The sequence below is a fragment of the Monodelphis domestica genome, chromosome 7, assembly GCF_027887165.1.
Source record: "Monodelphis domestica isolate mMonDom1 chromosome 7, mMonDom1.pri, whole genome shotgun sequence".
NCBI lineage: Eukaryota > Metazoa > Chordata > Mammalia > Didelphimorphia > Didelphidae > Monodelphis > Monodelphis domestica.
This window is the reverse complement of record NC_077233.1, coordinates 222,381,539-222,394,029: the sequence shown is the minus strand read 5'-3', so window position 1 is coordinate 222,394,029 and position 12,491 is coordinate 222,381,539. Positions and strand designations below refer to the sequence as shown.

At 38.8% G+C, this 12,491-nt stretch overlaps 1 protein-coding gene across 1 annotated transcript in view; it reads right to left on the bottom strand.

Annotated features, from left to right (window-relative positions):
• PRKAR1B (protein kinase cAMP-dependent type I regulatory subunit beta) overlaps positions 1-11,714 on the bottom strand; it is a 264,107-nt gene extending 252,393 nt beyond the window's left edge. Inside the window, exons 1-2 of the mRNA XM_001367311.4 lie at positions 11,296-11,714; positions 9,254-9,438 (exon numbers count right to left, since the gene is read on the bottom strand). Of these exons, the coding sequence (XP_001367348.4) occupies positions 9,254-9,438; positions 11,296-11,656 (546 nt within the window). The 5' untranslated portion in view covers positions 11,657-11,714. The remainder of the gene's footprint in view (positions 1-9,253; positions 9,439-11,295) is intronic.
• Positions 11,715-12,491: the final 777 nt, after the last annotated feature.

Genomic DNA, 12,491 nt, shown 5'->3' with positions numbered 1-12,491 from the left:
CAGAGGCAAAGTCCTAGGCTCAAATCTGACCTCAGACACTTACTGTGTGACTCTGGGCAAGTCAGCTTACCCTGTTGGCCTCAATTTCCTTATCTGTAAAATGAGCTGGAGAAGGACATGGCAAACCATCACAGTATCTTTACCAAGAAAATCCCAAATGGGATCACAAAGAGTTGGACATACCTGAAAAATGAGTCAACAAAAACCAGCAATAGTTCTAGTGTTAGCTTTGCCATTGATCACTATGTGACCTTGGGCAAGTCTCTCAGGGACTCACTTTCCTCATCTGTAAAATGAAATTGATTATAGATGATCTCTATGATCCCTCCTACCTCTAATTCTATGTATCTGTCCAGACTATCATAAAGACTTAGGAGTTCTGAGAACATAAAAAAGCTATGTACACAAGCACTTATTATTTTGGAGGGGGTGAGGCTTCAGTTTTGTAACCTTAGTAATAAAACTCACATTTACAGAGTACTTTGCTGTATTTATAAAGTACTTTATATATACTGCCTTATTTAATTAAGTAATCCAACTATTTTTTTAATTGGATTTTGAGGAGCAGCTAGGTAGCAAATTCCTAGTTATTTGACTCGGGGAAGTCACTTAACCCTGATTGCCCAGCCCTAGAATTTATACTAAGACAGAAGGTAAGGTGTTTTAAAGAATAGAATAAAATAAAATAAAATTTGGACTTTGCCTGTAATTCTATTCCTATAAGTCTAAGTAAGAGCTGCTGCACAACTTACAGCCTTAAAGACTTGTCTGGGCACTGAGAGGTTAAATGACTTGCCCAAAATCACACAGCTGAGTATGGGCCAGAGACAGAATTTGAACCCAGTCTTCTTTATGTTCAGGCCAACTCTCTATCCACTATGGATAACTGCCTCGCCAATACAAATTAAGACTCTCATTTCTCAATTAGACTTCATCAAGTTGAAGGGATGATGAGGACCAATCCAGATGGGGCTTATTAGTCATAACAATACACCATCATCAAGAACAAGGAATAGCTGAAAAGGACAGAGAGAAGACTTCCTGTGATTGAAATCACCTAGACAAAGAGATACTCATTCTATTCAATTTTTAAAAATTAAAACCAAAGGAGATCAGTTTTTCCATTGAAGGGACATCAGAGACCATTTTGTCTAATTCCCTCATTTTTACAGATGAAGGAAATGAGCCACAAAACAAATTAAGTAGCTTGCTAAAAATGGCAGAATCTGGACTAGCATTTGGATTTCCTAACACTCCTAATCCAATGTTCTTTCTGCCAGGCTGATTTCCTTTCTTCCCCCACCCTCCCTGGTTTAAAATACAGAGGGGAAAAGAAAATGTTTTTAATATAATATAAACCTACTAATACAATATCCCTGTTGTTCAATTTAGTACCCAAAAGGGGAAAATCTGGGATGCCCATCTCCCTGCTTAGCTTTGTTTTCTCTTCCTGCAGTCTCTCTCTCTCTCTCTCTCTCTCTCTCTCTCTCTCTCTCTCTCTCTCTCTCTCTCTCTCTCTCACACACACACACACACACACACACACACACACACACACACACAAAACCAGCCAGAAAAAACAAGATCATTATCTCCCCAGCAGGGACAAAGTGAGACAAATAAGCGAAAGCAGCATTCTCTACCATTTGACGTCATTTGATACGCACATTGGATGAATGTGAGCAGCTGTTGCCTAGGCTACGGGACCTGTGGTTCATTCTCTAGATAAGGGCATCTATCCAATCTAAGCCTCCTGGGACAAATGAAAGACAAGTAGCACAAAATATTCACATCTGATCATTCTGCATTTCTGGTAAAGATTTTAAAGAAGAGGCTCAAAGCTAGGGCCAAAATAAGGTTTCCTTTTCAGCTTATTATCATTAACCACCAATACTAACCACCACCTGGTACATTCAGGATCTATTAAGATTTGAGGATTAAAGGTTTTGCAAACCTGTCAGAAGACAGAATGTATGTACAAAAAAAGATTCCTTGGCATAAAAATGAGACCCAGCTTGAAGCAAATGGTGGTGGAAAACAAGCCACTTAGGTGCATTCTTAGTAGTCCCTGAAATAATTATAAGATTGAGAAGGTACCTCATAGGTTTCTGAATAGTGCCGGAAGGGTTTTTGTAATGTTAAATCAGAATCTCTAAAGTGGGTTAGTCTAACCACAGCTGTTTTTCACTCTCCAAAGGTCCATTTAAATACCAGAAACTGATTCCCTCATAGTCTATTTTTTAAATAACAATAAAAGTTCAAATCATATAGGATTTGTGGGAATCTGTTAGGAAATGGGAAGGGCAAGGGCAAACTTGAAAAGGGTGGGGGAAGGGGTGATCCCAAGACATTTAGAGGACAACCAAAGTTTAACAACCATTCTATCAAATTAGTTCAGAACCATGGTAAGCAAGAATAATTAGTTTAAAAGGAAGCAACCAGATCAAATGCGTAGCTCTAATACCCATCAGTAAGCTACTCAGCTAACTAATCCCTCCTCCTACTCAGTTGAATTTGTCACAATCACCTGGCATTTATTTTCCCAAAATGTTCTGAAAGGACGTAACTGCTCACTCCCAGGTACATTTTGTGCTGTTCTCCAGCTGCCAAAATTACCAATTACAGTTCTAAGCAAAGGCAAAGACATTTATATCCTTAAAGGGAGGGGCTGGCTATTGGCTCTTTCTGTATCCTCAGCACTAAACACAGTGCCAGGCACATAGTAGGTATTCATAAATGTTTATCAATTGATTAACTACCAGGCATACACATTCATGTATTTTTCCAGATGATTTATAGAGCATCTGCCTCTCTAGAGCCTGATTCTTTACATCTAGTCACTGTATGAAATATTCGAGTTCATCAATTTGCCTTGCACACAAAATGGTGGCTTCTGAGATCAAAATTAAATCTTCTACTTTTCCATTGAGTCCCTTTAAATTTTAGAAACTGGCAATGGATGAAAAGTGTGGTATATTTGCTTTGCTTTTAAAATGGAGGGCAGGAGGGAACCAGACTAGAGATTATTGTCAATGGCAAAAGTAGATAATTAATCAGCTCCTAGAAAAAAGTGAATTAGCTATAAAAACAAAGACTCAAATCAGATTACTGAAAAAAGCTTCTGGATTATCCCTACATTAAGAATCTCCAAAGAAAAGAGGCCATGCAGATTTTGCAATGTGGACAAAGGCAAATTAAAAGGACAAAATGAAAAATAAAATAAAAGGACAGAATGATTATTTTTGCTTTTTGTGTGGTAAATTTAACTTAACAAGTATATTATTATATTTTTATCCTAATTTTTTTTGTGTTATGAACTTCTTTGGAGGTCTTCAAGACTGTTTTCTTGGAATAATAATGTTGGTGGGGGTTTCTTTTTTTTAATTCATAATTGAAGGAAATTCTAAATTTCATTTACAGTTTAGTAAAAGTAAAGATGTAATTTTTTCCCATTTAAGTTCTAAGGTCCTTTGAAATTTATCCATAAACTCTCTAACACCTGTTATAAATACTATTTTATTATTCAAAACAAGTAATGAAAAAACTTGAAAGTCATTTTGTAAATATCTTGAGAAACAAATAAAATCAGGTTAACAGCAAAAGATCTTCCATATCCTTGTGTCAGAATCCCCCAAAAAATCTGATTTTGGGGAAGGGGGGTCTATCCCTTATTGCAATTGTCTCCCTCTCCTCTGGACAACCTCTCTGGTAGCCTTTTCTGGTCATTTATGGAAGGTTCCACACTTACAGGAGAAGGCTGTCCAATCTGCAGTATCTCCATGCCTGTGACCTCATGGAAAACCAATCAGATTTTGCTTGAGCTGAAACTGAGTGGTTCTTTTCCTCATCAAACTGCCCAAACTGTAAATGCCCTAGTTCTGGTATAAGGATGTTGAAGACCTGATACAATTATATCCTTCCCTAGCTATTTCTACTCCTCTGCTCCCAATCCTGAATGCATATTTTAATCATCAATTTTTAGGTATTCCCTGAGGGAAATTATGACAGACTCATAAGGAAAGTCTATTGCTTTAATCATTTAAAGAGCTAACTGAATCTTTTGCAAAATTTCCCTTCAGGCTCAAAATCGTTGGAAGGCACTATGACTATGTGATGGAAGAGATTGCCTTTTCCCTCTTCCACTTTCTCCAATGCTTTGAATCTAGTTTTACTATTCCTAAGAGAAAAGAGTATTCTTTACAGTTAGTATAGAATCCAGACCTGTAATTTCAGCAATAAAGGGAATTCCTCTCTCAATAGTTTAGCCCCTTCTCTACAATTTATAGTCTCAAAGAGTTGCCCAAAACACTGAGACTTCCCTAAAGTCACAGAGCCAATCTGCATGAGAGGTAAGATATGAAAGGAGGTTTTCCTGGGTATGGGACTAGTTCTCTTCACCTATACCACAAAGGCCCCATTTGGCATCTACTTCAAGGAGCCATGATAATGTGAGAGATTTAGAATATAGATTTTCCCCATTTGAGGTCAATAAACTTTTGACTAATCAGGACTTTTTTGGAGTCTGATCATTATATTTCCTTTTCTGGTTCCCTTAGCAGTTTTTTATTAAGAAGAATCAAGGTACAAATGTTCTTTTGGCTTTTCAGGAATTCTCTACCTTTGTCAATTTTTCATCTAAAAATTCCTTTTGCTGATCATGTATCTATTAAGATAACTCTTAAAATAGAATTCAATATAGGTTTCAGAAGAAGAAGGTATTCTAAATATAACATATGGCCCAAGAGTTAACACTAAATATCTTCTGAATGGTATCATTGCAAAGTCATTTTCAAAACACTTTTTGTAATTAAGTTGTATAGAAGCAAGCTGGGAAAAGAGGAAGAATGATAATAGGTGACCCAATGAACTGAATAAAAGGGATCTCCTCTCCAAGTTGATCCTCTTGAAAATGTTTTATAAAGATTCTTTCAGAAAGATCATTTTTCTACTATATGTAAAATGCTTTCCAGCTTGCAATGTATAGCATAAGAAGAAAATGGGGGTGAGGGGAATCCTAAAGGAAGGTTTTCATTCAACTTAATCTAATATCTCCATGTTTCCCATAATAATAGCTACCATTTATATAACACTTTGAGGTTTACAAAGCATCTCATTTGATTCCTTTTGATTCCTACAACAACCCTGCAAAGTGTTATTGAGTACTATCATTACTCTCAAATTTACAAATGAGAAAAATGAGACTGAAAGAAGTTAAGTAACTTACCTAAGGTCACCATCACCAGGTCCAAAGGACAAATGATGGTTATTACACTGACCAGAGTTATTAAACCTTTTGAAGTTGTGTCTCCCACTGACTTTTTAGTCTTCCTGACTCCAAGACTGGTATATTTACCTACTAAGCCGCCTAGCTAAACAATTGCTCAAATTTTCCATAAAACTACTCCTAGAAATTTGTCTTTCTGAAAAATTAGTTTTGAAGCTCATAAGAGATTATCATCAAGGGAATGAATAACTACAGAGATATAGCTACAGATGATAAAAAGATATAAATAAAATAAGATGGGCCAATAAGGTAATAAGCACAAAGGATAAAAGATGGAAATCCAGACTGCTACATGATAACGCATAAATTTTTAGTAAAAATACCTAATGGAAGGCTTTGAGAACTAGGTAGATTTTGTATGAAAAAGCTATGAGAGGGCAGTTAGGTAGCACAGTGGATATAGCACCAGGCCTGTAATCTGAAGGACCTGGATCCAAATTTGACCTCAGGTCCTTCCTACTTATGTGATCCAGGGTAAGTCACTTTACCCCCCAAATTGCCTAGCCCTTGCTTGCTCTTCTGTCTTAGAATTACTAACACAGAAGAGAAGGGTTTGGAGGAGAAAGGCTACAGGAGACCAAAATGACTTTGAAAGCCTTAAGTACACTGATCAATATAATAAGCAACCATCATTCCAAAGAACCAATGATAAAGCATACTAGCTATCCACCTTTTGACAGCAGTGATGGATTCAAGAGGCAGGTCAAAGCACGATAAGAAAATTTGTTTTGCTTGACTACACATATTTGTTAGAAGCGTTTTGCTTCTTTTCCAATGGGAGGGGAGTAGGAGACCAAAAAAATAAATGCTTGCTAAATGGCATATATGGCATGAATGGAAAAAATATTTTTTTTAAATCTGTGGAAAAAACATGGACAAGTGAAAAAGCATGAATGTTCATCTACTCAAATGGAGGGAATATTGATATTGGTGTGAATACAGAGCTATAGTAATAAAGGAAAATTAGATCAATTCATCAACCAATTCACACAGGTACAATAATAGTTCATTTCACTTTTGCTAATAAAGGTGTCCTAATTAGAAAATGGTTGCCATCAATGAAGTGAGTTTTCCCCAAGAAGATGCTTACCTGAATGAAGAAAAGCCAACCAAAGAAATTTTCTTAAAAAATAAAATAAAAGCAAAATCCTTTACCTGTAGATTGGTTAGGAAGAGCAAATGAAACCAATATAATTTGTCATCTTCTGATAGTCATTTATAAAGGTGTATTCAACACAATTATTTAAAACCCACAAATTCAACTCTGGCCATCAACATTCTATAGTGCTCTGTGTTTAACCAATACTTTTCAGAAATGACTTTTGTTCCTGGAATGATATAATATTTTAATAAAAATCTATCTATTTATGAAGTAGGGTTGTACTTCATTGGTATAGATGCAAACAGGCATATTCAGGCCACTAAGTCTGGCAAGCAGGCATGCAATTGAACAAACTGATGAACTGATATCTACAATCTTCTGAAAGACAAATCTCAATAGGGAAAATTCCCTATGTCCCCTATTGATGCTATTAGGTCCCAACAAATGAGTAATGCAAGAGTCTTAAACATCACCATTTGGAAGACTAACCAATAGCTAGGTACCTTATCCTCAGCTCATATAGATTTGAAAGAAGTCTTCTGAAAGAAGGTTATACTCAACTGCACCTTTTACCTTGGTTCCAGAAGCAATTATCTATTTTCTGCAGAAAAAAAGAAATCCTAACTCACCCAGCCGTCTGCCACTGCCCCACCCTAACATGTCAGCCTCTGAACAAAACTAAACAATTTTCATAACCCTTAACTCTTACCATTAGGGTCTTTCTCAAGAAGTCTTCTTCACGGCAGCCAGAGAATTACTGATAAGACTACTCTACTGTGCTAGGGTTACATGCCTTACCCATGAAACCTGACACCTTCTCTAAAAGGGACTTGAAAATAGGTAACCTTTTCCTAATTCTAATACAGCAAATGTTTTATATATACACTTCAGAATGCAGTATGCAGATTTTGATATGTAAATAATAGAATTCTACAAGGACCTTAATAGTCAGTCACCTAGTTTAAGCGATGTAGTGAATATGTAATGAAACATTATGCAAAGCTAATTAATTAGTGTTAGGGTTTATGCATAAATCAGTTTAATTAACTTCAGTCTCTCTATCACTGTGATTTGAGATGGGAAATGGTTAACAGTGATAACCCTATAACATCACCTACCTGTCTCTTCCTTTCTGGTTCTGAAGGGCATGACAACATACCCTACAAAATCCTCCAGTGGAGAAACCTTCTTCCATCTCCTTTCTTGACTCTCTGCTCGAATGCTGGCTCCTCTTAGATTTCAGAAGAGAATCCTTTAGCCACAGCTAACCTCATACATACAGCTGCTTATAGAGTGACTTTTTATATAAGCTGTCACCTACCTGGTATGATTTTCAGGGTCACTGGAAAGCCCTCCCCCCCCACCCCCATTCAAAAAGATCTCCAATGAAGGCTGAAATTCTTTCATTCTTCATTTGGTGCAAAACAGTTTTTAAGTTTTTTCATTTAGAGCCAAAAAATGCAAATACTACCAAAGGGCTAAATGACTTCCATTAACACTAGATTTGGATTTATTCGTTAGATAAGCTAGAAAGACATCTGAGGCTCTGAAGGCATGGTAAATTTTGAAGGTGGGAGGTAAAGAAAAAGAGGTATCTGGAGCATGGGCACTGCCTGGAGAAAGATTAGGGACTGCATTGGGGAACCTGGACAACAACTAGGTGAATGTATTCCGAGTACTGAGACATGATAGAAGGGATCTCAAAAGTAAGAGAGAATATAAAAGACAGTGATAAGGTCTGTATAACTATCACACTTCTAAGTGAAGTGTCTATAAGTGAGTGAATAGAGAAGTTGAGGACACATTCTTCATTCCCAGAGAGAATACCTAGGTATATGTAGTTCTTTCATCCCTTCCCACCCATACCCATCCCTATGAAATCAGGGAGCAGGATCCTCATTTTCCTTGAGAAAGAGGGAAATACTGGGGAGGGGGGATTCAAATAGAGTATGAACCTCAAAGAATTCATACATACTCTTAACTTCCACTGTATATATATGTGCAGGGGATTCAATTCATTAAACATCTATTGTGTGCAAACAAGATAGACAATAGGATATGGTATAAACACAATTAGAAGCATATAAGATGGAGGACAGCTAAGTGGCTCAGTGGATAGAGAGCCAAGCCCAGAACCAGAAGATCCTGGGTTCAAATGCTACCTCAGTTATTTCCTAGCTCTGTGACTCTGGGCAAATCACTGAACCTCCATTGCCTAGTCTGCCTTAGAACCAATATACTTTATTGATTCTAAGATGTAAGGTAAGGGTCTTTTTAAAAATAAAAAGTATATAAGATGTGTTCTGAAAGGTCTTATTTTTAAATTTTCAATATTTAATTAAGAATTTCTTTTCTATGTGTTTAAGCAGACCTTTGGGTTAATGGAGACTCAGTTTCTATGTAACTAAAATCATACTTGTAACTAGAAGAGGGGAAGAGGAGCATTTAAATAAATTTTATTTGAACAAAAGTATTCATTGCCATATCAATGGCCAGAAATTCCTAAAGATTTGGAAAATGGGCAATCTGGTCATTTTGGCCAATTTAACAACATACTTAGATGAAACACCAATGGCCTCTGAAAATGGCTGAAGGGAAAAAATCCACAGGTGATCAATCAAATAATGGTCAATTCAACAACCTTTGTAGTCATTGTTTTAAAAAATACACCATCGTTTGTCAAAAGTTTGGATTTAATTGTACAGCTTCCTCATGGAACCATTGAAAACTCACAAGTGAAAAAAGAAATCTTTGGCCATTTTAAGCTAAATGCCAAAGGAATTGCAGAATGGAAAGAAAGGTTAACTCAATATTTTGTATGAGTACATTTGTAAATGGAAAATAACAGTCAGTTCAGGGTTACTGACCTTTTCTAATTTTTCAAAATGCTCCCGAAGAAACTTCATGGGACGATCAGGTTTGGAGATGCAAAGATTTACAATGCACTCTTTCAAAAGCTGTTGAATGTTATGCTTCTGAACATAGAGTTCACATCCTTTCAGGCTCTCATCTTCTTCTAGGTTATAGGATGAAGAAGAAGCCATCTTCAAACCTTGATGAAAAGAAAAAAAGGGAGGGAGGAAAGAAAGGAGGGCAGGGAGGAGGAAGAAAGGGAATCAATAAGTGAGAGAAAGAGGAAGAGGAAGGAGGAAGGAAGAGAAAGAGAAAGAGAGGAAAAGAGGGAAGAAAGGAAAGAGAGGACATGAAGGAGGAGAAAGAAAAGAGAGGAGGAAAGAAAGGAGAAAGGGAGAAAAGGAAGATCAGAAGGGAAGGAGGCAAGGGATGAAGAGAAGAAAAGAAAAAGGAGAAAGAAATAGTACAAGATATGCTTTTGAATTTTCTGCTTGGGGATTTGACATTTACATTGAAAATATTTTAAACAATTTTTAACAGTTGTGACCATTTGAAATGGATATTATTCAAATCAAATGGCATTTTCTTTCAAATAATTTATCATTTAGCAATTTCCAGCAGTTAAGAGGAATGATTTTATGAACTGAACCATAACTTGCTTTTTCTTACCTCTAATCAGATACCTATGGAAAGACAAGAGATTCTTTTATTTTCATTAGTTCCTAAATCAAGTAAATAGAAGGAATATCCTTTTGAATTAAAAAGAAAATGCTGGGGTTGAAGTAGAAGGAAGCAGTGGCAGCTCCACTGGACTATGGCAGATGCAGCTAAAATCACACAAATAATTGCTCTGCACATATGCAATCCTTAGTTTTTAAAAGCACTGTTGTGTGTGATGATTAAATATAGTCACAATCCACAGCTTATTGTATCAAGCTGCAACAACTCTTAGGAGAAGAAATGAGGGAGAAGTTCCCACAAGATTTTTTATTTTATTTTTTAATGTTTAATGATAACCTAATAAACTAATTAGAAGCATCTTCTCAGTGTAATAATCTGCATTATACATCATGAATTTTGAAAACAAAGAAGGATCTGTGGGAGGTCATCTTATCCATCCCCCAGCCTAAAGAAATTTAAATTATCCTAGATAGATAAGACTCAATCTTATTTTTTCAAAGCTTCCAGAATTCAAATTAACTTCCATTCCAGTGTTTAACAAGTCTCCATGAGGTTTAAGAAAACTCCTGTCTCCCACCAATATAGCTTCAGGTTATGAAGGTTAAGGGAGAAATTTGGCTCATTATAGGTGATATACAAGGATTAAACCAGAATGCTGCAAAAATTCCCACTTCCATTTCCATCCTTCTTTTCAATACCAAGGCCAGTCCTCTACGTTCTTTAAATTATCCGCAGGAGAAGGGGCAGGAAGAGAGCAAAAGGCATTCTCATTAAGAATTGTATAGTATCTCACTTCCTCCCTGAGGGACAAAATGGGGAAAGCCCTCTGTGGGCTTCAGGTCTCTCAAGGATTGAAATATCCTCTTCAACGTCTCATCCCCTGAGTGTGGGGGTTGGGGTGGAAGAGATATGTTTTCATGTCAAACACATCTCCAGCAATTTTTAATCTCTTATGGGGTGGAGGGGCGGGCGAGAAGGAAGAACCCTCTTCGTGGCCTGGCTCAAACTGCATTCCCCACCCCTTAGGGCATCCTTCAAACTGGAAGCGAGGTGGGGGGGGGGGGTAGCAAGAGCCTGTGTCCATTCTTGGGAGGCGCCTGGGGCCCCAGGCCAGTGGGGGGGGGGGGCAGCTACCGGGCTGGGACTGCGGTTTCTGTCCGAATCCAACGTCCTATCCGCAGTGGTGAGGCTGGGATTTGGGGCGGAGAGGGGAGGGGGGGGCAGTGGGCGGTGGTGGAAAAGCAGAAGGGATGGGAGTGGGGGGTTGGGGGGGATCAGACTCTCCAGCTTTGATGGGCAGCCGTGGGGCGGAGGGGCAGAAGGCCGGGTAAAGGGGCTGTCAGAGGGGAAAGGGGAACAGTCCCAGGGAAAATACCTGGATGCGATGCAGCGAGAGAGAGCTCAGTGGCGGCAGCAATGAGAGCAGCAGCAGGGGCAGCAGCAGCAGCAGCACCAGCAGCGGCAGCGGCAGCGGCGGCGGCAGCTCCTGAGCTTCGGGTCTCCGCACTGCAGCCGGCTCCCAGCCCCTCCTCCCTACAGCCGCAGAGGTTGTACGGCGGACAGCAGGGCGGGCTCCAGCAGACTGTCCGCAATGGGAGGCCCCCTCTCTCGCTCCCTCCCCGCCCACGGCCCCCACCCCCGCTCCGCCCCTCCCCTCCTGGCTGCAGGTTAAAGGCCCCTGCGACATACCCCAATCCCCACCCCCCAAAAATATCTTCACCCCCAAAGCCTGTCATTTAACCAGGGCCAACCCCCCCATTCCATGTCCCCCTTTTCTCTCAAACATTTCTACGCCACCCACCCACCCAGAAAATGTCGCATCCAATTATTTCCCTTTTCTCTGTCTTTTAAGCAGAGAATCCTGCTGGATCCAGTTAGTTCTCTAGACACTGAGAGGGACTGAAAGCCAGGGACAGGCATAAACCTAAGGGCACCATTCTGGTTGTCACCCAACCCATTCCACTTTTTTTTTAGATAGATACACCTGTGGCCTGCATAGGCCAGGCTCTGCCCTTCTCTTCCTACTAGACAACATACACTTGAACTTCGTGCTCAAGATTGATAGAAAGAGTACTAAGCTCTGAACTGAGAAACTGAAGAATCTAGTACTAGCTTCAACACGAATTGCCAAATCATTTGAAGTCTCTGGACCTCACTTTCCTAAGCTCTAAAGCAAGGGAGCCAAGACTAGGAGATCTCTAATTATCATTCCAATTACAACATTCTAGGAGTCTAGGAGTTATTCTCCTTAGATCTTATTTCCTACTACCCCACCCTACCTATGAAGAAAAAGAATTACAGACTTCTAAACCTAGGTGCTATCAAACCTCACCTTCACCCACATCCAAGTCTGGCTGTGAAATGGGTGATTTGTCTTCCCTGAAAATTCAACCTACATTTTCTGTATCCTTTCCATCCCCTTTTAGCATTTCTTCCCTGTTCTTAAGGCACTCAAGCTTTCTAGGTTTCTTCTGTCATAGAAGAAATGAATCCCATAAATTAATAGCATGGTAGAATGGGAAAATCTTGACTTGAATCAGAAAAAAACTGGCTTCAAAGTCTATCTGAAAT